Source organism: Cydia splendana, chromosome 18 (genome assembly GCF_910591565.1).
Source record: "Cydia splendana chromosome 18, ilCydSple1.2, whole genome shotgun sequence".
Taxonomy (NCBI): Eukaryota; Metazoa; Arthropoda; class Insecta; order Lepidoptera; family Tortricidae; genus Cydia; species Cydia splendana.
In genome coordinates, this window is record NC_085977.1 from 3819684 (window position 1) to 3846714 (window position 27031).

At 40.3% G+C, this 27031-nt stretch overlaps 1 protein-coding gene and 1 long non-coding RNA gene across 2 annotated transcripts in view; both read left to right on the forward strand.

Annotated features, from left to right (window-relative positions):
- LOC134799388 (uncharacterized) overlaps nucleotides 1-26275 on the forward strand; it is a 232755-nt gene extending 206480 nt beyond the window's left edge. The window contains exon 2 of the long non-coding RNA XR_010145398.1: nucleotides 25446-26275. This is a non-coding gene — a long non-coding RNA (uncharacterized LOC134799388). The remainder of the gene's footprint in view (nucleotides 1-25445) is intronic.
- LOC134799342 (transcription factor kayak) overlaps nucleotides 1-26275 on the forward strand; it is a 48486-nt gene extending 22211 nt beyond the window's left edge. The window contains 5 exon segments of the mRNA XM_063771746.1: nucleotides 19367-19541; nucleotides 20038-20581; nucleotides 21605-21722; nucleotides 23364-23546; nucleotides 23548-26275. Coding sequence (XP_063627816.1) covers nucleotides 19367-19541; nucleotides 20038-20581; nucleotides 21605-21722; nucleotides 23364-23546; nucleotides 23548-23625 — 1098 coding nt within the window. The 3' untranslated portion in view covers nucleotides 23626-26275.
- Nucleotides 26276-27031: the final 756 nt, after the last annotated feature.

A 27031-nucleotide genomic window follows, 5' to 3' on the forward strand; every position in this document is an offset into this window, starting at 1 on the left:
TATGCGCGTCCCTTTCGCACTCACATACTTGTTAGAGCGTGACAGGCATCATAGAGGTACAATAATAGAGAGGAAACGGGGGAGGGGCCAAATGACCACGAGATACACTTATAGAACTTTCAGTAGGAGTAGCAAGAAAGCGGTACTATTGCTTGTCCTTGTCACAGTCTCACTTTTTGTTTGGGGAACAAACATAACATAAATTTAGTATGGGTTATGGACTTATGGTGGGCAACAAATAACCCGACCGAATTACGTAGATTGTTTTTGGTATATTGTCAGGAATGTTAAAACGTGTTTTTAATATTGTCGCATTGCGTATATTTTGTCCCTCACGAAGGCACGCGCACACCACTTCTATAGGCTACCTTCAATGTGAGGCAAGCTATAAAAATGCGACCGTGCGATCTGTTTCACAGTCACGTGGGTAATATGTTGTAACGATGTTCGGTGAGCTTAAAAATGTTTCTGTAATTTCAAAATGGCATAGCATCGTCAAATGAAGGAGTTGAATAAGAAATAATACACCATTTTAAAGAACATATTAACTATTTATTTAAATTAAATAAAATTTGGCGATATCGTAAGTATATTTTGAGAAAAGTTATCTTACAAAAGAAAAAAAACGTAAATTCTAAAAAAATGGCATATATGGTGACAGATTTCACAAAAACTATAAGTGATAGCACTATAGTGTGTATAAGAGATAAATAGCAAATTTACTAAGGATCACTTCGTTCCTACACACATTTTCTATATCTTGAACGGTTTTCTTAAAAATTTAGAAAAACCGCGTTTCGGGCCCTTTGCGGGGGTGAGGGGGGGTGACGCAGAGGGGGGAGGGTTGGGGAGGGTTGATGAAAAATAACTTTGGTCCATAACGTACATATCCCAATTACAAAAAGTCTTCTATTAATTATGCCAAGTTTTCCATATATTTTTTTCCAGAAGCAACGTACTATAAGTTGTTCGTTTAAAGCATCATTTACACGGGCACGCCGGCTGAGAGTAATGCACTCGTAAATGTTTACGACTGCGGCTTCAACTTCAATGTTATTTGAATATTTTTTACCAGATTCCTCCCATATACCATCACGTGGGTTTTGCGACGCGAACTTTTTATTGACGAGCAATATTTCAACTTAACGACATTCGCATGGAATTTTGTTACGTGGAAATTCACTGTTGAGCGGAACAATATTGTTAAGTTTAATTGTTAACTGTAAATAATTTTGCAATGTCTACTCATTAATATATTACGATTTAACTGGACAGGTATTAAGAAGTACACGGCGTGATCATTAGACTAGAAGTCATTAACAGTCCGCCACGGCGCAACTTCTTTCTCAACAATATTTAACAAGTGTTCGGTTGCTGGCCAATGAGCGTTTGAGCATCCAAATTAATCTGTTCCGAATGGCCGCATGTTTGCCATTCTCGGAATCCAATTTTGTATTTTACCACTCCTACGCAGTTCGTAAATCAAATTGAACGAATAAAAGGTCACTTCATTTTAAATTGACTCCCCTTGTACATTAATGGTCATTTTTCTGTTTGGCCCTATGGATGCCATGAGGCATTAAGTCCGCCTTTTGTACTTGATGTGCAATAAAGTTTAATATAAATAAAATTAATAAACCGACATTACCCATGTTTTTTCCCGATCCAGACCTTATTAGATTATTTACTATTAATGTTGATGTCTAAGTACAAATTTTTCTGAAGTAAATATTTACGAACATCTTTTTAAACGTTCAGTAAATAGATTAACTGATAATTTTCCTCAATCGCTCTCTGTCTTTGCTGCGGTCGAGCGGTCTAGTCTGCACATGCAACTTGATGTTCCAGTATTTTTTCCTTTCAGTATTACTGGAAATGAAATCCATGTAATGACATAACATATTATTTAGCCGGTTTACCTTCATTTTTGCTTGCAGCGTATTAAGTAAGTTTAATCAAAGAAGATTAATGTAACGTAGGATAGAGAGAGGGGGAGATCTTTTCAACGACTAATAAAACATTTAATGACTAGATAATTTTAATATAAAAATGCGGGCTCCTATATGATCACATGAAAGAAACTCCCCTTTTATGTTTCCAAGTCGTTAAAAGGTCAGTTTTGCCTATTTGGTATACCCTGAACAACTTAGAACTGCCGCAATGGTTATACTGCATAAAGCAGCTAAGTTATGGGCAATAACTCTTTATACTGTGGATTTCATGGAGCTGCCGCTTTCGTTTTGCGGTTTTGAGCAAGAGGTCGGTACTGTATTGAGATTAACCTTAGCGGGGCGAAAGCAATTACCCTATTTCGACACTGCTATATACATAGGTGGGCACGGGCCAGGCCCGGCGGCTCGGCTGCTCGTGCCCGACAAGCTCGCACTAATTCAATTATTCCGTTTATGTGGTGAGCGGATCGCGTTGCATATTGAATTTCTGCCGGCCGCGCTGCGAACCCAATTAGGAGGACACTAAAAAGGTTCAGCGTTTGTTCGCGCCTCATTGTTCTCTTATATCTGGGCTGCCGTTTCGAAATCGCCGTTTCCTCGTCTTTTTAAGGAGTGGAAAGTTGATTTTCTGTTGTGCAGTTTTGAAATTGCGTAGGTGCATTGCGAGGGGGCCCGTCTGGCGGTGGCGAGGGTGTGCTCGGTGCAGCGGCGCCGGGTCCCCACCGCCGTAGGCGTCGCCGGGGGGCGTCGCGCCAGGCTTATCAGACGGCGGCGGGGCCGGCGCGCGAGCCTCACTCCTCGGTCTACCGCTGACCGCGCGCCTGTGTTCGCTGGCTCGGCTTTATCTAACAAAACCTTTGTCCAGTCGAGGCGTAATATTCGCACTCCGCGCGTAGTTTCCGAGGGGTTTTCCGACGCGCACCGACATCTGTCACTCGATTGTTTTCGTTGCGCGCACGCGTACCGTTTGTTTGTATCAGGTTTCGACAAGTTTTGTGAAGTTTTTGTACTGAAATTGTATACATTGTGATTAGTGTTGTGTTTTGGGATTGCAGTTAAAGGGATTTGGTAAGTTTCAATATTTTAAAACAGCTTCGAATCTTTGTTTGTGTTATTGCGTGGGGCTTCCCCATGCGAGTTGTTATCTTCCTTCCTTCATTTTAGTTTGCACAGAATTGCATCATTATTTGTAAATTTACTAGAATTTTTACCCTGATTGCCTCAATCCACGTGTCCTGTTATCGGTCACCTGACGTAAAAATATTTGCTAATTTTTTTTCGTCACAGTGACTTATTTTTAACTTACAGTTTCAAGTATGTATCTTAACATACTCGTACGTAGACTTTCGTGATATGATAAGCCATGTAATCTGACAACACTGTCAGTCTTTAATTAATTAGAAGATAGGTAGGTACCTACTCTAAAACAATTAATAACGCACGGAAGTTATACATTTTGATGTCCTCTGCTTTTGGGTGGTTGAGAAGCTTGAGGTATTCCGATCACTCCAGCAAGCGCCTAAAGCCAATATAAGCGTGACCTTACAATCCTTAACAGCTATTCCTAATGGGAGATCACACTTCGCCGGTTTTGGATCAGCGCGTGCACATGTGACTCCGCGGCGTGTCATCGCTCGCGGTCAGTTGAACGAACCCGCGCGTCAACCTTGCCATAATCGCGATATTTGCATCGCCATTGTACCGCCGTGGGCTCAAATGTGCCTCTAATTGTCACATTTGCTAGATGGATGAACTCTTAGATAAGCAAAGCTTAGTACCGTCATGTGGGCAGATCCTCTGCTGTTCGTTTAAATGAATCAGATTTAAAACTTATTCAACATAGGCCTCGTGAGGTGAGGTGAGGCTCAGCGAGGGCTCAGCATACAAACTATTTTCCGTATTCAATTTTTTACATTGAAGTTTCTCAATTTAAAAAATACAATGCTTTTGGAAATTAGAGGATAGGGCATAAATCTAAGTAACATAGGTACCTGAATTTAAGAATATTCTACATACAATGTATTTATATTTGATTTAATATAATCGGCAAATGGAATACAGTGAAAATAGTTTAACAACAAAGCTTAAAGGATAAAGGTTTGATTTAATTATTACGTGTCTTTTTTTTTCTTTGACAAATCTGTTTACAAATTTATTTTAACTGAAGATCAAACAAAGTGTGTCACAGTTTTCAGTTGTTTCCAAAATAATATTCATGTATTAATTTGTTATCGTTAAGCCGACGATAAACTGCATCGATGCATTGAATGCAGGTTGGCGAAATGCACTCTTACAATAACATGTCTGATTATCTGATTGATAATAATGAATGTTATATTTAGGTCAGACGTGTATCAATAACACTTCACATGTAATCAATATAATGATAATAAAATACAGGTTTTCACTAGCCTTACGACGTTACATATCTTTATCACAGAGATGCATATAAAATTTTCCACCTGTATGTGCCCTAAGTTTATGAAAAGTTTGAAAGAAAGAACCTTATTAAGCATTGAAGGTACATACTGTCTTGTTTATTAACTTGTCTTGGTATTACCTACCGTTTTAACGTAAAGCAATAGGTAATACTTACCTTGTGGCACTCATGTAGGTCGATTATAAACACACCCAATAAATTCATATTCATCGCCTCTCTACTAATCCTCTTAACCACGCTGGGCCCTTTGTAAGTTAGCTACTTAGCTATCAACAGGTTATAAATTTAGCGTATTAACAAGTCATTCTTATGCTACCACACGAAGACCAAGATCCTTGGGCATAATGCCAGACTGGCGACAGTCGTTGAAACGCAGCCGGAAACGAGGTTTCATTTCATTTGCCTATGCGACCTTCACGGGCCAACAAAGTTAATTGTTTTACACTTTACAGGAAAGTTACTGGTGTAAAGTATCGCGAAATTGTGCGAATTTGTCCTGAAAGGTAAATGGCCTCATTAAATACTAAAATTTTGTTATATTTGTTGCGACATGAATTAAAACATTCCATTTTAAGCATTAATTCTTGTCCAGATATGCTGGTAAAATATTCCTCACAGGAATGTCAAATAGTAGAGTAGATAGGTAATATTGGAAAAGAAAAACTTTTGAAAATACGGAGAATTTTTGAGAAAGGTCGGATTAAGAATACTTTTTCAAAACTGAACACACTGTATGTTGGAAGTTTGGAGTAAGGCAAAAGGGCTGCCTCCAAGTCCACCATACAAGTTGTCAGACAAAGAAAAATCATAGGCATTTATAGGTCAAATAGCGTTATCCCCTAATCCCTAATACCTTATAAAACTATCTTACCCATATTTTCCGGACTTCACGGCCTTCGGGCAGGCTACAAACTGGAACAATTCTAGGGAAGTCCGAACGGTTGGCAAGTCAAAAGGTACGTGACAAAATTCAGAACGTAGCCGGTGAAAATCCAGGGACCAGGTGTAGAGCATGGTTCCGGTACTAGTTTAACACAGGGGTCAGCGAGAGAGCGAGAGATAGTCAACCGCAGTAGAAATAGAAATCAAAAGTTTTAGAAATCTCATAGCGCCGCAACTGTTGTTTTCCGTGTTCAAAGAACTAGTGTTATTTTCGTAGTATTGAGGAGTCGAAATTGTACTTTCAAAGCCTATTGTTACCAGTACGGATATAATATAATGGTCGTATTTTTCTACGTACATAATAATTTCTGGTTCACAATCGCGTGGTGTTAAAAAGTGCCACTTTATCACCTGCAGGTGAAACAGGCGTGATAGTAAACCAATGTCCGAGTATTCTCGGGTTGTGAAACGTTTCGCGATAACTCCAAGTGTTTGTGGATGGTTTCATGGAATTGATAAGGGCCGGTGCGATGTCAAACAATTCGGATGCCGCTATCTATCGCCGATAAGCCGGAGCCGCCCTGTTTTCAATGCTACACACTTTTACTTGATTTTAGCGAGTTTCTAGTGTGCTAAAATCTTTGAAAGTGTTAACAACACTATAAAATGTTTGCAGTTAATTAGGCATAATACGGGTCGTTAGTTGCGCGTAGTAAATTAGAAACTATAGGTGTGGAGTTATCTAATGGGTCATTGATAATGTTGAATGTTAATTAATACTTTTTATACATAGTTAAGCATAAGTGGGTTTTACCACAAACTTATCATGTTTGAATACTAAATTTACCCCTAATTAAACCCAGTTCAATATTCGTAATTTTGTATTAGGTAACTAATTATGATCATTTTAACCTTAATATTGTTTTAATACAACAACTGTTCTATCCAACAGTTTAATTTTAATTGGGTCAGTTAGAAGATAGTTTTATCAAAACAATAAAAAAAAAAACAATAAACAATCAAAGTTACATAACTATTTGTCAACTGTCATGAATATAACAGAAGAACATGTTGCCACTGCCACGACCCTCAGCTAAAAGGATGCTGATGATAAGGTATGGTTCGCTTGCTGAAATCATCCTTAGGAAGCAAACCAAAGGTCTCATATTAAAACATAAAAATCTTGCCACTGTTCCCCCAGAGTTGCTAGTGCTACTAGTGCAACTAGGACCTAGGTAATATGATTAACTAATGAGCATGTTAGTGGTTTACAACTTACAACCTCGCTGCACCCAAAAGCAGCAACGGTTTTCCCCGCTCCATGGGCGTTTATCTCGTGCTAGGCGGTGCCGGCGTGCGCGGGCGCCGCTCGATAAACTTAAAACATATACGAACAATATAAACCTGTAAAGTAGTATTTGCTTAGTAGTATTCGTTTAAGGGATTTTTTCCTGTTGATACGCATTTAATTTTTGAAGTTTTGGATATGACATGTGTAGCAGTTGGTTGAGTTTTTTTATCTCATAATAATAGTCATAATGGTCATATCTTACTGCTACAGAGTTTCAAAAGAAATTGATTTGTTTTTGGTATTAGTGAGGTATTACCCTTCATTCAACAGTGAAAAAAATTGTATGTACTTATATGTATTAGGCACACTATTTTTACGCAGGGCTCCACGAGATTAAAATACATTACCCTCGCTATTGAGACACTCTTGTAAAGTCGATAAGAATATAATGTTTCAATTTCTGCAAGCACAATAATATATATTATGGTCTAAGAAAACATGGTCTTCCATTCCCAGAGTGACACGGGCCTACGTCACAATAACATTGCCACTTTATTTCAACATAACATGTTACATGGGTACATTATACCTATGGTTAATAAGTTAAAATATTTCTTTATAATTTTATAATTTTCATTTATATGTATTTTAGCTTAAATTTTACAATAACACGTCATTTTTAATTACTCGTTAGCAATATCTTCCGATTCACGAAAGAAATTTCAGACTTTCGGGTAATTCTGTTTATACTACTGGCAACACAGGATAGCGCTGTGCACATTTGACAATTCGGATCTAGATAACTTCATGCCCTGACCGTCATCCTTGTCGAACGCGTGTTAATTGTTATTCCCTTCTCGCTCAGTGTCAGCAGTCGCAGTGTTTTCCAAACTTTTCACGTCGTAAGCTTGGTAATTAATGTGTAACTGTGAATTAGTTTTTTAAACGTTTGTCTTGTATAGATAAATAAAGTTTAATTTAATACATTAGATTTGTTTTATTTTACTATGTTTCTACATGAATAACTTAAAATTAATGCCGTTAAAATAATTTTCACCGTTGGTTAAAATTCTCCCACATTTCAAAGTTTGAGAACCTGTAAACAGCATGATGACGTAGGCGCGTGTCAGTTAGGTCATACGCGAATCTCGGAATGGAGTACCAGGCGGAGTATATTATTATACCATGATATATATTATCTGTGATCAAAAGTTGCAAAACAGCAATTCTTAACTGACCTTCGGTAGATCTTATATCTTTGTAATAAAGTTTACAAATGTTCAGTTAAATGTGGTCGTTGGTACATACTAAAATAGCAACATGTCTAAAACATGTTGGCCATAATTCTTTGTGGATTGTTTTTTCTAAGAATCCATAAAGCAGGTAATGAAGCTACCCCGCTAAGGTCGGATCGTCAAAAGAAATTAGCATAACCACCGTCAACGAGACAATGGCTTTGTCTGTCCGTCTGTCTCGTAACTGTACTTTAACAATGTAAGCTTAAGTACAAAGTGCAAACGTATAAAATATGAACCTACTAAAATTGACACCTAAATTGCCTACTGCGTGTTACAATGAAAATGGCTCAATATTGTGTAAATTTGTCTCATAAAATTGAAAAGTGTACAACGGTTTTAAGTGCAGTTTCGCTGGGTGTTTTGAAATCAGTGTCTTGTTGCAATGTTTTCTCTACAAGCCTGAAAACTAAAAATAAATCGGCTAGACGATATGTTAGTAAGAATAATATCAAGCAAAGGGCATTCAAAAAGGCAATCGCAATTCAATAAATTTAACCCTAAATGGTCCTCAATATGCGACAGTAACTAAGCGATGAACGATCGTCGCCGAACGTTACCGAAAACACCCGAGCCACTGATGTGGGTGACGCAATTAAAAAGTTAAATAAAACAAAGCAACACGTGCGTGGGCATCGAACTGGGCTCAGGATAATTCCACTCTGTACCAATCAGTGCTAACTTGACTCTAATTGCCACGGAAAATGATACGGAGGTCGATGACTTTGCCCTGGCCGTATGCACTTGGTTAATTTTCACCCAACTCCGCTTCTCACGAAGATAATATAAATAAAGAAACATTCGCGCATAATATGTGAATATTTATATTGCAACGATTTTGTAATTGCGACACAAGTCAGCTAATTTATTCGAGATAATGCACATGTATGTAACCTGACCATACGGAGAGGCGTAGTCGCAGTAAAGCGTCGATATAATTTGCATGGTCGTTGGACGTGTCTGGATTGTACCTCTTTGTTCTGCCGCGCGCAGCTGTTATTGTTTCTTATCGCGGGAACAATAAATACCGATTTAAAACACTTCAGGGAAGATAACCCTTAGCCTACGCTCCCGACGCATTCAATCATAAATGTATAGATTTTATAAGGTGCATAAGATCCGCTGGAACCCTGATGTATGCAGTACGCATCGCTTCATCCGACAGCGAACACAAACATAAACTGACCAAACACTTGCGAGTACAGTCGCAAAAAATGTTTGCTATTGTTGCCATACAAAAAAGTGATTTGTTTTTTTTTAATTCGGTGAAGTCTGCGGTCGGCGGCGCCTCGCGGAATGCCCGCCATTTCCGGACGGTTTCCGGTCCGCGTCGCGGACGCCGGCGGCTTTAGATAACTCTATCTGAATTGTGGGACATGTGCCATGTGTCTTATGAGGCTTTGAGGCCTTGTAATTGAGCGACAACGCGGCACGACACATGACGTAACTCAGATATCAAAACCGACGCTGGACCAAGAGGACCAGCGTCCGTACCCCATAAGAATGGGGTCGTCTAGATATGCTGACATGACTTACGTGTGCATAATTGTATGTCTTTTTCGTCGATCAAAGATGAGATCCTATAATGAAAACATCAACGGTTTTCCGATATTTACCAGTTTTTCCAGTTTTCTCGTCATTTCCTTGTTCTTGATAATCTTGAGTTCAGCCTTCAGAATCTAATGCATGATGTTATCTAATCGCTTAACAACACAGGTGTGTATCCCATTTGCGCAATTTAATAGGCATGCAGCAGAATTCAATTTGGCACGTCGGTCGGCCACTTAGCTTTCAGCGTGTTATAAAGTGAAATTTTCTGTGTCGCGCGCTGATTCATAGCTTCATTATGAATCATTCAACGTAATCGAGTTTTTGAATCGAGCCGACCGAATGTAAATACTGTAGTGACCCGCGCCTAGCGCCGCGAGCGGCGGTGACTCAGAGGGTTTTCCGAGAAAACGGAACGGAGCAGAGTTTTCATGAACACGAAGGTCGAGCCGGTAACCGGCAGCGGCCAATTTTCTTTCTCGGATGACTCATTTCGGTGAAATCATTCCCTAAAACTCTTGAAGAAAATTAATTTTCCGTATCGAGTTTCACTTTAAAATTTAATAAAGAAGGGGGAGCTTGCGAAAGGGTTTGCAAGGGCATTGACTGCAGTCGAAACGACTGGTGAGATTGCTTTCGTACATTGCGGTTTTGAGTAAACGCAGCGTTGTGTAGTGTTAGCTGGTGCAGTAATGGTCTGGGTCCATGATTTAGCGTCGATAAAGGTGAGGTGAAGGGCTGTTGGCGCGGAGCCAGTGATATGTTTTATTATTCGCAGTGTGGCGGTCAATGTCGCGCCTGCTAGTCGCCACCGTCACACATGTTGCCACATCCCGTTGTCTTATTGTAAAATCAAAATAGAATCTCGCATCACTGCTTTTGTTAAAACAAACTCCCTTTTTAACAGACCGAAGAGAATTCAAGAAAAAAATACTTGTCTGTATATTTTTGTTGCATCTTTGAAACAAAATACGGATAAACATTGAAACATTCTCCTTGTAACATATACAAAGACGCCCTTTAAATTCAAACGATAAGTTAATGAACGGAAACCTTGACGTTACCAGCGTTACCGACATACCGACTGGCGCTGAGACCGAGCGAAGGGGTTTTTTGCAAGGCAATTACAATTTAACCTATAATAATTCTTTAAATTACAATTTTATGGATATTATTTCATACCAAATCGCTTCTCCGAAGTTAACCTGACGTCCCGTGCGCTATTAGAACTCGGTTCGAATAATTAGCAATGCGTTAATGAGTTACGCACAACCGACCAGATATGATAGTCGTTCACCGCCTTCCCCCTTATGAGCATCACATACCTCTTCAACTGTACCATATAATCGCCTGGGAGGTTTTATGACGCCACAGCACTCTTGAATGTGTTCTTTATTACCTTTCGAATTGAGGTCAGTTTTCCATCGCACGTGTTAAAGGCATGGGAAGAATTTAGCGCTACTGCGTTCCGAGTAACCATTAAACGCTCAGACGCCTACGTTCCCATGTTTGACGACTTGGAATATTCACACCTACTTTAGATCTAAGGGATGTTTGGTTTACATATTGGTTTAGACGCCTTTGTGCTTTGTGAAGTGCGACAGCTATAATAGTAAGGTATCTTTGATGTCATCAATCTTTATTGTGGTCATTACCACATAAGTGCTTATTACACTATGTCTTTTTTAACTTTTCTGTTTGTGTTATTTTTGTAATTACTGTTAATGAATTTGCACGCCATTAGCTAGCTGAACGGAATGTTTAAGGAACATGTTTACATACAATTCTAATAATTACCGACTCAGTCTCCACACCTAGTCTAGTTGTTTTTGACCTTTCGGTTACCTGCATTTTAGAAAGTATACCTATTTATTTACATGTCCCTAAATTAAGTATATAAGTAACTTAAATGTTGGTCTATTAAGAACAAAACCTCAACTATGCTGTAGGTATTTGTCACTTTCGTCAACAACAATTACGATAATTTGTCTGTCCTCGCGCAGCAGATACCAAGTACATAATACCAGCCTTGCGTTTTTACTAGTGTCCGACCGAAGGTTCGGTTTCGGTTTCGGCCAGTTTCGGCCAAAATATCATGTTTCGGCTGTAGTTTCGGTTTCGGCCAAAAAACGGCCGAACCTTTCGGCCAGGCCGAAACTTAGGGGTTTGTACTTGCGACCTTCGGATTGAAAGTCGCACGCTCTTACCGCTAGGCCACCAGCGCTCAAGGAAATATCTCGCTTTTTAATACAATGGACATGGTTGGAGTCTGTGCTCAACTACTTATCTTGCAGCCTGAAGCACGGCTTTGACTTCGCATGAAAGTTCGCTTCACTGGGGCACTTTGGACGTTTAGGCCCAGGTGAAGATCGGTACCCGGCCTTGCGATATTGTCAACAAAAAATTCGCGCTCGCTGCGCTCGCGTTTTTGGTTGACCCTGTATCTACATGTTGGCTTGACTGGTGAATGAATAGAGTTAGACCAAGAGAGTTCTACAATTATTTTGATAGCATACGCATTGCAACTAGTGCAAATGTTATTTATACGTCATAATTTCACAGAAGTTTTGACGTATAAAATAACACTTGCACTGCGTGTGTTATCAAAATCGTTGCAGAATTATGTTGGTCCAACTCTAGTAATTTTCTTAAAAAACTGCTTAAGTAACATCAATTTCAAGGACATTGGGTGTTGACAGCCCCATAATATGTGTGTAAAAGCGGTTTTATGACATTTTTTCAACGATTTTAACAAGTCTACAAAAGGTTCGGTTTCGGTTTCGGCCGAAACTAGAGCCAAAGCCGAACATTCGGTTTCGGTTTCGGTTTCGGCAAAAAAACATGTTTCGGTCGGACACTAGTTTTTACCAGGTCCAATAACGTCTGTCCGTAATAAGAGCCACGTAAACGGTTTGTTTTATTCTCCCGGGTGGTCTCACCTGACTCTTGCGCTTGCGCATATTCTCAACACGTTCCGTGTCAAAAACTGCGCAATTTATTTCGAACAACAACTTACTTGTAGTCAGAGATCATTTAGCGAGGAAGACTGTCAATCTTCGTATAAAGACACATGTATCAGTTCATGTTGACACTAATGTGCCATTCCAGTTTATTTTAAACTAATACACCCGATCGATCACATTGAAAAAAAAAAGCTTGACTCGGTGAGCTAGGTATTTATGGAAGTAAAATGTGCAAAGTTATCATATTTATTATTCAGAGAGCTCTCTAGCTGGCCTTGCCCTTTTAATTTTACTATATTTTACTGATATGTGACTGTAGAGAACAGTTTTTATTCCTACTAGTCTCCGGTCCTGACGCTTGCCCACCATACAAATTCTAAATGTGTTTTTGACCTGTCGGTTAAATACTCAGGTGTCAACGATTTCGTTTTCTAGAGCTTCGACTTACTATGAATCGTTAATGTCTAAGTCAGTTATGAAGTCATTAGTTTATAATGATATTTTCATTAATACCGAGAATATCGATGTCAGATTCAATAAATAGCATAAGAGTTATTTAATTGATTGTTTTTCGTTGTGGACGAAAGCCAGCAATTTGCCGGTTTCGAAGAAATATTAGTTGTTATTCGTTATCGGCCGCTATACGTTTCCAGGAAAATAACAGGTGCAAAAGTAGTCATATTTTTTTATAGATGACCTAATTTAAGGAAAAAAGGAAATTGATAATGAATTTTACCTTTCCTCGATCGAGTTTGTTAATTTAGTAAATAATTTAAAATGAATGTCAGTACCTAGGTAGACAATTAATTGCCGTATGTTTTATATCACTGTTAGTGTAATTATCGAAGTGATAAGACTCACCATACCGAACATAGTTTATCAATTTCATGAAGTCTTGACATACAGTTTATACGTATCACATGTACAAATATGAATTTCCGTGAAATGTCCCACGTATACACATACGATAGCCGTACAACCAGAGATAGTAAATAAAAAAGACTTATGATCACAAAGCTACATATATTTTTTATAACCTCCGCTTAATACCGCAAGTCCAGAGCCCCTGCAAAGGCCTAAGTCCGAATTCCGCGTAGGGCTGAAAGCCCGCAGCGTTTTCCTTCGAGGCCGAAGGCAGAGCTCTAGGAGCAATAAGGGTGAAATACTCCCTACGATTTCCCTAACACATCTTACTTAGCTCTTGCAGTTTTTCATTTTCTATCCCCACTCCCAATACCTTGCCTGTCTCTTAGTTACATCGGCCAGGCCACCTATGTTCATATTCTACTATCAAGGCCGTGTACAAATATCTACATGGCTTTCTAGTCTTTAATTTTACTAGTCTGTTACTAATATTTACGTATTAGTAACAAGCCGATAGATAACCATAGGCTTTGTTAGTGCGTGGGCGGGCACACGTGCGGATAACGGCGCCTTATCTCACTGACTACAATTGCTAAATGTATTTTGTGTTTTGGCAACAGTGTGACGATTCTGTCGGAACACGTGCCTTTTACAAATGAAATGTATATTAACCTGTAATAAGGCGAAAAGTTCATAAATACCTGACAAGAGACATGACCATGTTAACTGTAATGCTGAAGCGTTTCGCTGTAACATCGGCTGATAAAACCTGATTTTCTAACAGGTGTGTGTCAATTTGACCAACAAACAATAAATTTTACTCCAAAAGTAGTAAATATACCTACAGTGGCCACTCTTAACAATAAGGTTTCAATTAACCTGTTGTTAAAAGTGGCCAATTACTATGTAGTGGCCAATAATTATAGCAGTCACCCTACCTAGTCTTGTTGTGATTAAAACTATGGTTAAACCCATATTCCACTAAATCCGGCCTGGTTGAAAAAAACGGCATGCTTTGGCCACGTAGGTAAGTGTAAAACTCTGCCCTATTAACAAATCTAAACCATCAATCGCTTAGCCTACGCCAATGACCCTCATTCTTAAGTATTCCTCATCGCATATCTTATCTTAGGTACTATTATAACTACTTAGCCAGCCATTTAAAGTTTTCCTCCGCGTTACTAAACATATCAGCCGTGGGAGTTATCACTAAACCGAAATGTTATTCAAAACGCTTACCGAACTCAAAAAAATTAAACACCTCAGCCTGCCAGTATATTTAATAACTCTTTGATAACAATCACGGATATCGAGGTTACCAAGGGCCTATCGTGAGCATCAAAATTTCGTTACTGTTCTCTATCGCTCTTGCATATTCGAGCGACAGAGAAGCAAACAATCGATCCAACGAACGAATCGATTCGCAGTAGGTTCTCTGGTTAGCTTACAGCGGACTCGCTATAAGCAAAAGGAACACGGCAAAAGCATTGCCCTTCGCAAGTGTCGAGTACCGTGGTTGTGTGTGACGTCACGACTAGTTATAGAGGTGATCTCACGGCGGGGTATCGTTCAGTTACTCGTACGTTACGGCGGTGTACCGCCTGAGGAAACGTTACCATAATGTCAACTTGTTGTGATAATGTTATTGTCTGTATGCACGACCGTGGCGCGACCTAGGTGCTGCTAAATGAAAGATTTTGATCATGATGATGATGCATTCCTGTTATCCCTCATTAGGGACATAGGGCTCGCAGAAGAATCCTCCATTTGTCACGTTTTTGAGCAGCTACTTCCAGCTCTTTCCAACCGAGTCCAGTTGAGCCAGCCTCTTTCTTTATTAGATTTTAGAAAAAAAATTGAAAATGAAGTTTTAAAAGTCCATAGATGTAAAACGGTTCCATTACTTAGATACTGACAGCGCATAGCCTAAGTCTAAACTGTTAAAGGTAAGAACTTAAAATTAGAACACATATTGAAGAGCTCCAACGAGAAAGGCTGTTCTGAAATTAAAATGAAAAGTATGGACTTAAACAGTGTTGAAAGATTAATTTTTTTAACAAAGCGGATGATATCGAAGGCGGAGGCTAGCACAACATAATTATGCTAAAGTACGTACAAGACATAATATAACGTTACTTGGCTTTTATGATGACTAACCGGACACTATAAGAATAAGTAAAAACGTAGTATATGATGTCAACACCATGCAAAGCGATAAATAGAACATTGTCTACGTTTCCGTTTCCACGTAACAAGCATTGCACTTTGTTATCGATATATTTACAGAACACTTGGCAGATGTTTTGAGGTACAATTGACAAGAATTCAACGCTAAAAGTTTATGCAATGAAGCGGTCTATTCTACTAAGTGATTACGAAATGGTAGAGTATAATCGTAGCGAAAAAAAAACAACGCGCTAAAAGTATCTGCCACCTTTATAATCGTTGTACAAAATAGAATATACCTCTGCTCTGTAGATATATCTTTACATTTTGCGTTCAAAAGAATGCCGAACTATGAGGCTGCCTATCCACTGAGGCGGAGATGGGAAGGGACGTTCGGGAATCAAACAATATCATTGGTTGTAATCCAAATCTCTCCCCTCCGCTGGATTACAACCAATCACAGATTACAGATTTGAGAGTGTGATTACCAGTTTACGCAACATATGGACCGAGGGCGTTGGAGGGTCTGCCATCTTGTGGCCTAAATAGGAAATATATGTGCACATGTACACTACCGTTCTCGTCGGTATATTCTTGTGCATAGTAAGTTCTGCCATCTTGTGGGCTACATCGGAGGCCTAATCGACACGTTTAAACCTCGCGCCAAAAATCTGACGGCTCCTTGCTGCCCACTATAGTTCATGCACGGGGCCTATACCTATATTCGGTCTGTTTTGCTGCACAATTACGAAATGGTATATTACATAAAGTTATTTGCTAGGTATGCACCGTAACCAATTAATGCACGTGGTCGTCAGTTGAGACGAATTTCATTTGAGCAATTGATGTAATTGACCGCCGGCTGCCTTCCGGCGCGCTTTGTCTCCTCCATGACTTTAATCAAGTTTTAACAAGTTAACCGGTTGATAGAGACGAGTAAATAATAGAGACATGTGAAGTCGCGTGCCCGAGTCATTGTTGTGGAGTAATTTAGAGAGGTTTCAGACAATAGTATGTACACAGAAAGTAGGTATTATGTAGGAATTATCACTGTCTAACAACATCGATGTTGAAATATGTTTTTCTCTGCCCGTTAGACTGTGCCTATTACTGCTATAAGAAGTTGTGAGGCGAGCATGTCTCAAAAATTCAGTGGAGTACCACTGGCATAGTGAGTGCTTTTATTTCTAGATACGTCTTTAAGCGATGTCTGCAATAATGTCTATGATCTATGATTAAGAGTCTTTACAACTTACTCGTCTCTTAATAAGCTCTAGAAATTTCCCTGCGATTAACACGTCTAATCGTTAGTCCATATAAGGCGGTATTGGCGAAGTAACTTCTTCGCCCACTGGTTAGGACGGCCTTGCCGCAAGGTCCGACCGAGCCTCCGGCCAGCCCACTCACGACACCGTGATTCAGTGTAGACCCAGCCTTTACTTTATCTCTGATAGCAAGGCGACAAATTGTAGGCTAGTGTGTTTGTTTGTTGATAAAAGCACGTGGCCTGAATTTGTACAACAAATTGGGAATGGGATCAAGGATAAACTGAGACGAAACAAAAAAGGGAAAGTAGTATTTAGTCTCTACAGGGGTGTCAGGGAAGCAGGGTCTAGCTTGACAGGGTTAGGTTGAAAGAACTGCATGCTTCAGCGTCACCGACGAAATATAAGTCTTAAATTAGGTTGAGGATTGGTAGCCGCTGAACGATTGATCGCAGCTTCTGATCCCGTTCTCCAGCGTTCATTACCTCAGATAACTAGCCGCAGCCACATGCAATGCGAAATGACGCGAAATATTTCCGGAGTTAGAGGAGTGTTCTATAAATAAGTGATTCTACGTCGCTCGTGGGAGTTGTGGGCGAAGATTTCGGGCCTGGTCGGCGTCGCGATCAGTAGCGCGCGAGAATCCGCGGCCGCCGGCGCGCGCGACGCAACGAACGAACGACCCGCACTCCGACATACTACACGATAGAACCTCAGTAGTTAGAGAGTACGGATTAACGAAACATATCGAAACAGACTCGGACGCGAGTTTAAACGCAAGCGCAGTTTCTAATTATAACGTGCTCGAAATGCAGAACATGGATCCGCTGGAGTTTGCCAACATATTGGCCACCGAGCTTTGGTGCCAACAGGTATATCTACCTCTGACCGTCTTCAAACCCTGGAACCTAAACAATGGTGTCTTGTTCTCAATGACAGCTGCAAGATCGCTATACTGTGATAAGATAACTTCTAATTTTATTTCACTCCTGAAAAACTGTACAATTAATCTTTTAACAGCCTGTAATAAAAGATGCCTCTTTATACAGTTTAGTGGCAAAGATTGTTTTGTTTATCGTACTTAGAGATCTGGCGGAGTGATTTATAGTCAGCTTTCAGCGTAGTTAATGAACGCTACGAAGTACTTAGCACGCTATTATCGAAGGAATGTTTTCTATATCGCCCCCGTGGTTTTTGAGGCACAGGTCATGTGTATATTTAACCCCGAAGTTTAAAGCATATGTCATCCACAGATTTAGGTTCGCTATTTACTTTGTATGCCTTTTGGAAAACAGAGAAATGTCACATTTCTTTGACGTAGGTGTGTATTTTGAAATATTGCGAAATGGACCTATGTATAAACGATTTTATATCGTAGAATCTCTGCCTACATCACTACACCTTACAAAACAAAGTCCCCCGCCGCGTCTGTCTGTTTGTATGTTTGTTTGCGATAAACTCAAAAACTACTACCTATAAATAGAGTGATTCTTGAGGAAGGTTTAGGTGTATAATTTGTTAACCCGTGCGAAGCCGAGGCGGATCGCTAGTTTGAAAACTAAAGTTCTAAAAGTGCTGATATTATAATAGCTACAATAACATATAGTTGAAAATGAAAATATATAAATCTGTTTAAGTTTATTGTTATTTGTTACAATAACACGTTGAGATCGGAATGTGGAAGCAACTGCGGCCAAATAAAACAATAAATAAACATTGTATAATAATTTCACAACACCACAAACAGTTATCGGGGACAAAAGTTTCGAATTGCACCGAATAACTTGTTCTATATGGGCCACTATTACTATAACAGTCTAAGACCTAAGTAAACAAACCTACTTTATAATTAATTGTCGTCTTAACTTTGCCTTTATCGAGCCTGTTGTACTAAATGCATCTGTTATTTGTAATTTTAGTGTTAAGGAAGGATATATATGGCTTGTAACTAACCTAAATTAATGTTACGGGAAACCGTACTAATGAAACCCTAGGAAAATTTGATTTCCTTATTCCTTGTTTTTTGAAACATTCTCGCTAGTCAAAATAAATTGACTACGTAAGTACCTATATTGTGTATTAAATAACATAAACTTCCTGTAGAAGTGTAGATGACCAGGAAAATATTTATTTATTTATTTATTATCCTTTACAGCTATATTACAGCTATTGTCTTTATGGAGTCGCTATAGTAAAGCACAGTAGTCTCTGCTATATTGTGATGTAAGTATCACATGTATTTAATTAAAAAATAAATAATTCATAATTCAAAAACCGCAACGCAGGTTTTGTCAGGTGCAGGAATCGTGTCATAAACGTTTTAGTTTCGCCTACTTTAACTTGCAGTCGGTAAGCAAAGCCTACGTGACAGGTAACAGGTGACTGACTGTCACTGCACTATATTAGGTACATTGCTGGATCGACAAGCTACAGTATCTATCGTAGTATCGGGCAGTCATGGAATGGACGACATGCGACATGGACACACGACGATCACGAATGGAAGACATATTGTCACGTCGGTTAAATGAGCGACCTAAATATTAACTGAAATAGATCTAATAAACGAAAGAAAAAGTGATCTCCACCATAACCACTAGGCCACCCAGATTGAAGTACCTATTTAGTGTTTCTGTCTTAGTTATTTACTAGAATATGTCAAAAAAACCGTTGCTTATCTCGTCTTCTCCTTCTTTCCAGTTGGCTAACCTCGAGGGCCTCCAATCGGGGGTACCAACCCGCACAACGGCGACCATCACGCCCACGCAGCTGCGCAATTTCGAGCAGACCTACATCGAGCTGAGCAACTGTCATAGCGAGCAGGCCAACCACGCCGGGTTCGTGCCGCCGTCAGTCACGCACGCCAACAGCTACGGTAGGTTTTACTTCTTACTTCTTATGGCTCCCTGGTACAGTCATCAGCAATAGTATCTTACACAACTAGGGCCGCAAAAATATGTGACACGTTCTTATTTGGAGCGCAATAAGAGCGCGTCATATATTTTTGCGGCCCTAGTTGTGTAAGATACTATTGCTGATGACTGTACCTCATCACAAACTAGATACCGACAAACTTGGGTCCATTATAGGATTAAAAGCATCGTGGGCAGAAATATATTCGATCGTCAAAATTAAACGATTATCTAAGTTATCAAAAGGTGACCTGAGCGAGTAGCGCGGAAAAACCGTGATAACCTGATAACAACTATCACCACGCCGTAGACTAATTTGGCGGTCTGTTATTGGGTTGCATCGTTGCGTCACTTTTATTTCTCATGTTGACCCACACATAAACAAGCCACGAAATTAATAACCGGCTACATAAAACGTCTTCTCTTCGCATATCTAATAAAATCCTCCCTCCATTCCAGGCATCCTGAATCAGGGGGGCTACTGCGACCCGGGCCCGACGACGGCGCTGCATGTGTCGCCGGGCCCGCTCTCCGCCAGCGACAGCAGCTGCAGCCCCGGGCCCGCGCCCAAGCGCCGCAACATGGGCGGCCGCCGCCCCACCAAGGCGCCGCAGGACATCTCCCCCGAGGAGGAGGAAAGGAGAAAGGTCCGACGCGAACGCAACAAAATGGCCGCCGCTCGCTGCAGAAAACGCAGGCTCGATCACACTAATGAGCTCCAAGATGAAACGGACAAGCTTGAAGAGAAAAAGCACGCGCTACAAGAGGAAATCCGGAAGTTAAACGCCGATAAGGACCAGTTACAGACCATCCTTCAGACGCATCTCAGGACGTGTAAATTAGCGAGACGCGCGCCTAGCCCTCCCGACGTGAAACCCTTCGAGGAGTACCCGTATATAGAAGAGGGGGTTAGGGTGAAGGAGGAGGTGGTAGATCCGGCGCACGACCCCTCGCTGGCGCTGGACAATGACGTCATGTTCACCTCGCCGACACCGGACAAAAGGTGAGACTGCCGTGATACGTGTAAACTCCATCGATCAAGTTGTGTCAAACATTGTTATCTTTGTTATCAGTCTAGGTCGAATTCTTGACGTCTCCGAGGACTGATATATGTTATTTCTTATAGTATAGTAATCGAAACAATAGTCTACCAATATTCTTATAAACACATTCAAATTGAATTAAATTCGATTTATTACAAGTACCTATTCATAAAAATACAGTTATTACGATTTGAAGAAAAAATCAATCAAACAAAGGAGGGTTGTTTTTATTGGGTATAGGTATGTTATCTTACTCAAATTTCTAACTTATAAAATACGTACAACAAAATACGCATTAAAAGACAAGGACATTAAGACGGTTTTCACATAGTAAGCAGATCCGCACGCCGCTCCGGTGTGCGAGCGAATTATCGCTACATACGTAGCGCTGTCTCGCTCACACCACGGAGCGGCGCGCAGATCCATAATATCCGTATCAGTGTGATAAGCGTATAAGGATACGTTCTGTTTATGCCATACCACAGAATAAATAATAGTACTACCGTACAGAAAGGAAACTTCCTACAAAACAGAAGTTTAACAGCGGTTCAGGGTCGAATTGTGCTGTCCCTTTCTAATATATGGGACTATCCCTTTCGGCTATTTAGGGTTGTCAAAATTCAAGCCATTATCTTATCTGTGGTCGCGCACGCAAAGGGACGTCAAGTTGTGTGAACCCTAAAAATTGTTCGGAGCAATGCTGAGCCGAGCGGAGCCGAGTTTGGCCGAAGTCAGGAGTTTCGCACCCCTGGCCATACTTCGGTGGCGCCCTCTAGACATCCTTAATAAGGCCTGTGCACACCGGCTTGCGTGTGCGTGATGTGCACGTGCGCTAACATGTTGGAGCCGCACACGCAAACGTCACGCAAGCGGTGTGCCGTCTCTCATAAGGATCTGTATACTACAACGCCGCACGCACAGGTGCACGTCACGCACACGCAGCCGGTGTGCACAGGCCTTTAACCTTTCTTCTTTTGTTCCAGGATAATGTTGTCGGCGGCCAGCCCGGCCATGGGTCTCACCCTGGACACGCCGCCCGTCCCCGTGCGGCCCTCTCGCCCCAACTTCCTGCAGGTGCCGCTCTTTCTCACTCCCGCGCAGGTCAATACACCCACGCTACTAGCGCCATCTCACGTGGCTCGAGTGTACCGCTTTGTGTGACAGCTTAAAACTTACCCTTATTGATAAACGTTTACTAAAGTTAACAAGCCGATTATAATCGTTTGTCCCTTTCCATCATACCAATATGTCGGATAGGGACAAACGATTATTATCGGCTTGTCAACTTCAGTAAACGTTTATGAATAAGGATTTAGGACCTACCTAAAATCGAAAATCGTTATCTATCCCTATCGCTCTATGTCCAATCGGTAGAGAGACTGATAGCGATTTTCGATGTTGACGTTAGGCCCGTATTTACTTTTATTGTGGCTAGAGATTTCGTATTTAATCAGGATAAGACTATTCGGGGTTGGTTTGGAAATTGAGGGGTTACTAGTTGAGTGTAGGGGTTATTACATTTATTCTATCGTTGGATACTTTTTAGGAGCAGTTTCTCGTTACTCCATTAGAACGACGTTCCGAATAATGTTTAGAAGCATTGACGTATAACATCTAAGGACGGGCCTTACGAGCACTAAAAATGGTACTAGTTCAGCGGTGTTACTCACGAATTCCAGCCAATCGTGCAGTCTAACGCAACTAGTTGCGACCAATAGCGCGCGTAATGCGAACTGACCAACCAATCGCGCGCATGATGCGAACTCATCAACTAATCGCGTTGTGCGGTGTCACACCGCTGTACTGGCCCCTGTCATGCCTCATTATTATTGCCCGGAAAGCCAGTCCCTAGATATCTATGACAATGTTTAGAAGAAAGAAATAATAAATTATTAATTAATAATTATATACCGACGCTTGAGCCACGTTTATGGAATTTGTTTGTTTTTAATTGTCGCTAGTAACTGGGTCTAACACTACACATTGGCTTATAAATTTAGAAAATGTTCAAAATTTTACGGTTAACACTTACAAAAATCACAGTCATTTATCATCGCTTTACCAAACACACTGCACATTTACCATATTTATCTCTAATAAATATGGACCGGATAATCGGTTACTATACGGTATCCGGTTTATCCGGCTATTATTTTAACATCCGGCCGGATACCGGATAGTGGCCTAGATACCGGATACCGAATCCTGGATAATCGGCCGATGGTCAGGCCGAATATCCGGCCAAATATCCGTTGCATCTCTTATATTTATGAAGGAACAGTTGATTGTTTTGACATTAATTTAATTGATGGTCTAATACTTGATTAACATAAAAAAGAAAAAATGCTTTTGAGTGTTAAGGGCAGAGTTGAAAAGCAAGTCAAGACCGCCTAAGACGTTAACTGACGCGTGCGGCTACAACCCAATATCAACCTTCGTGCATTCCGATAAGGTTCATGATGACGTGCCGCTGAACGATAAAAATTACATCTACATTATAAACTATATTTATATTTGCGACCCGCCCCAGCTTTGTACGGGTTACACAAAACCTTAAGAAATTAGGTATACATCTAAACCATCCTCAAAAATCACTCTATTGACAGGTGAAAACCGTATCCGTCGAAGTAGTTTTTGAGTTTATCGCGAACATACATACACACAAACCGACAGACGCGGCGGGGGACTTTTTTATAAGGTGTAGTGATATATTTTACTAATAATGTATTTCCATCTTTGCAGATCCACAACAACAAAGCGATCGCGAACAGCAACAAGATCGCCGGCATCGAGATCAGCACACCCAGCAACGGCATACCGTTCAACTTCGACAGCCTCATGGAGGGCGGCACCGGCCTCACCCCCGTGCACCCGCACCCCCTGGCGCTGCCCCTCCACCACGCCCTCCCCCACCCGCCCCCCCCTCCCGCACCCCTGCGCGCAGCAGCAGCGCGTGGCGCCCGACGGCGTCTCCCCCGACCACGGGAGCCTCGTCAGCCTCTGAGACATGGAGCTGTTCTGCTTCCAGCTCGACTACTAGGACGTCCCCGTGGGATGTGCGATGCTCTGGATGTGCTTGAAGTTCATCAAAACTTTAAATGCGCGGTTAAACGATTTTGAAATTACGTTATATGTTTACTTTAAAAGCGATCGATCTAAGTCAATAATAATTGATTTGGCAAAAATCACGGAAGGCCGTGAGTTCAAACTTCGGCGCTCAACAGTATCAATGATCCTGGTTAAGAAAAAAATACAAAAAGAGGATATAAGATTGTGTACAGTATTTTGGACACTGCCAAATTAAGGGAACGGCGACCATTTTTCCGCGTGTTTTAAGAATATGAATGAATTTCAAGTAGATACTACGTCAAAGAGCATTTACAATATCGGGGTACGGACGGTACTGCGATTGGAAGCAGAAAGGTCCGACAGTACTTGAATATCGCACTGGACTGCGCCTTGAGCGGTGGTCGGCGTGAGACGCCGCGAACAAAGTTCGCGTTCGAGTTTCGACCGGAATACTTATTTATTCTATGTAATTCTTCTATCTTTCTACTCATAAACCTATTTTTTCACTTGTAACGTCCTATTTATTATGAGTACTTTATGGTGTTTAAAAAAGGTAAACGGATTGTTAAAAAAATTGGCCGAATGTAATCTTGTATCTGTGGCCTAGTCATGTAGGTTTATTTACTTTTTTAAACATCGAAAAGTGCAAATATTCGGCTGTCGCCGGCGATCGCTCCACACGGAGCACCTATCTACTTGCTCACTATGTGCTTTGTATTTATATAGTATAGTTCTAGCGTACGGCCCCGGCCTTCTCGAGTCAATTCACGAGTTATTCTAAATATAAAATATTTTTATAAATAGACTTGTATTTCCGCAGAATATAGGAATTGTGATTTAAAATAAAACAGAGTTTTATTTGAAGCATTTCAGGGATTTCGAGTTGTGCTTAAATCTAGCTAGGCTAGATGGTGCGATTATATTGTAAGTTCACGTAAAAGATCTCTTTTACACGTTGGTTATAGGCCTGTCCAGACGGGGACAATTTTTCGCATCGGCGGACGCACGGGCGGTCGAATTCGGCGAGCCAAATTGGCGTTTGAGTCCGCACCCTGATTGGATCGGACAATTTAATCAGGTTGGTGAAAAAATGTCCCCCTCCTGGACAGGCCTTATTTCGGCACAAACTTGTATTTTTAATCCTCGAAGCATCTTGTCATAATAAAATCTCGTGCCATCGCTCTACTCTCATACTACGAAATATTTAGTTAACCATAAAACTAACAGCAATACTACTTAAAGATTAATATATTGTATGTAAGTTAGCTCAATATTGGTGTAACGTTTACCGTTCCATTGTTTAGGTTCTGGTAGTGTAGAGTATTTTAAGGCATTTGTGATATGTCCAGTGATAGGTTGTCCCGGGGACTTGTGACACAGGCTTTATAGCAAACTCGCATACATGCGGCCTTTCCACAGTAAAATCAACCATATTTTATACTTATTACGAGCGAATTTTCTTCAGTGTGTGTACGTGTTATGCTACATCACATAATTAATGAGTTTGCAATAACACCTGTGTTTATATTTTGTATTTGACTCATGCCATCATTCTTTTCTTTTTTTAAACCCATCACAGTCCAATTTCCAGTGTATGTAAGCAAATTATCGTACGTGTCACCTGTCGTCGGAATTGGGCTGTAATGAGGATCGTTAGTTTCTGAGTGTCTACCGCGAACGTTCGACGTGTTGACTCCCTGTCATACTTACGTACGAATTTACAAGTGCGACAGAGAGGCAACACGTTGAACGTAGTTCGCGGTAGGCCCTCTGATCGGCTCGCTGGTTGTGCGACCTTCATGTCATGTTTAAATGGTTGTTGTGGAAATAAAAATGTTTTTGTAACGATTTGTTGCGTTGAGTTGAGCCCCTACTTATTGTGAAAATAGAGTTAGAAATGTGACGTTTCAAACAAAAGTAACCACTTTTTTGAGGTTATCTTTTGAAACCTGTTTTTTTTGGGAGTTCAATTGGGCATGGGTCGATATATCGTACCGATAAAGACCACTGGAATAAAATATGATAGTTTAAGGCAATAATTAGATTAAAGGCACTTAACAATTATTATAATATGCATAACTTAGACCAAATTATTACTTTTACGTGCTTTATCGTAGTTTTAATTACAATCTAAGCCAAATATTGATTTTATTGTTATCGTAAGTTAGGTTAGACGCTGTTTACGTAAAAGTATTAGGAGACGGAGTCGCGCCAAGTATTTATTTAGTTTGCTCCGACACGACAGTAAATATTTATACAGTTTTGAACCTTACGTCTTTGTAATTAAGGTGTATAAATATTTATGATCGTGACTGTATACCCGAAACTAGCGCTAGCGAATATCTGCCGACATTTCTATTTGAAAATAAATAGCATTCGACATATAGTACGCATAATAGTTGTATAAGAGAGATGTAATTTTTTCTAGAACTATTTTCTAAAGGCAATTGTAGAATACTTTTGTATTTTTTCAAGAAAATTAGCAAAGCAATATATTTGATACAAATTATTTGAAAAATCTAGCCAGATGTAGTGAAATATATATGTAAATCAGAAAATATAAATTTGTTTACATACACCTGAAATTGGGCTTTTATTATTTGAATATAATTCTATTACCCTACCTCCTTTCGTTATTTAATGTATAGTTTATACATAGTTACGTAAAAGCATAGAGAAAAAAATACATAGATTGCTCACACCATACATCAGTTTTGGTACAAAAAATACTATTATTTTCATATTCGACATCTAGCATCTAAATATGACGACCGGTCTGGCCTAGTGGATAGTGACCCTGTCTGCTAAGCCGATGGTCCTGGGTTCGAATCCCAGTAAGGGCATTTATTTGTGTGATGAACACTAATATTTGTTCCTGAGTCATGGTTGTTTTCTATGTATATAAGTATGTATTTATCTATACAAGTATGTATATCGTCGCCTAGTACCCATAGTACAAGCTTTGCTTAGTTTGGGGCTAGGTTTGATCTGTGTAAGGGGCTATTCATAAATTACGTCATTTCAAATTAGGGGGGGGGGGGGTCTGGACATCGGATGACGGTAGCATGAAGTAGGAGGAAATGGGGTCATTTGAAGCATGATTTTTGGATGATGATAGGAGGGGGGGGTCAAAATCGTCAAAAATCGATGACGTAATTTATGGACAGCCCCTAAGATGTCCCCTAACATAAAAAAAAAAGCATCGAATAGCGGAATTATCAGTACTGCTACTTGACAATAGATGAAGCACCGACCGGAAAGTCTAATGCTCAACAACATAAGACTAGTTAGATGTCGACTATGAAAATAATAGTCTTTTTTGTACCAAAACTACTACTACT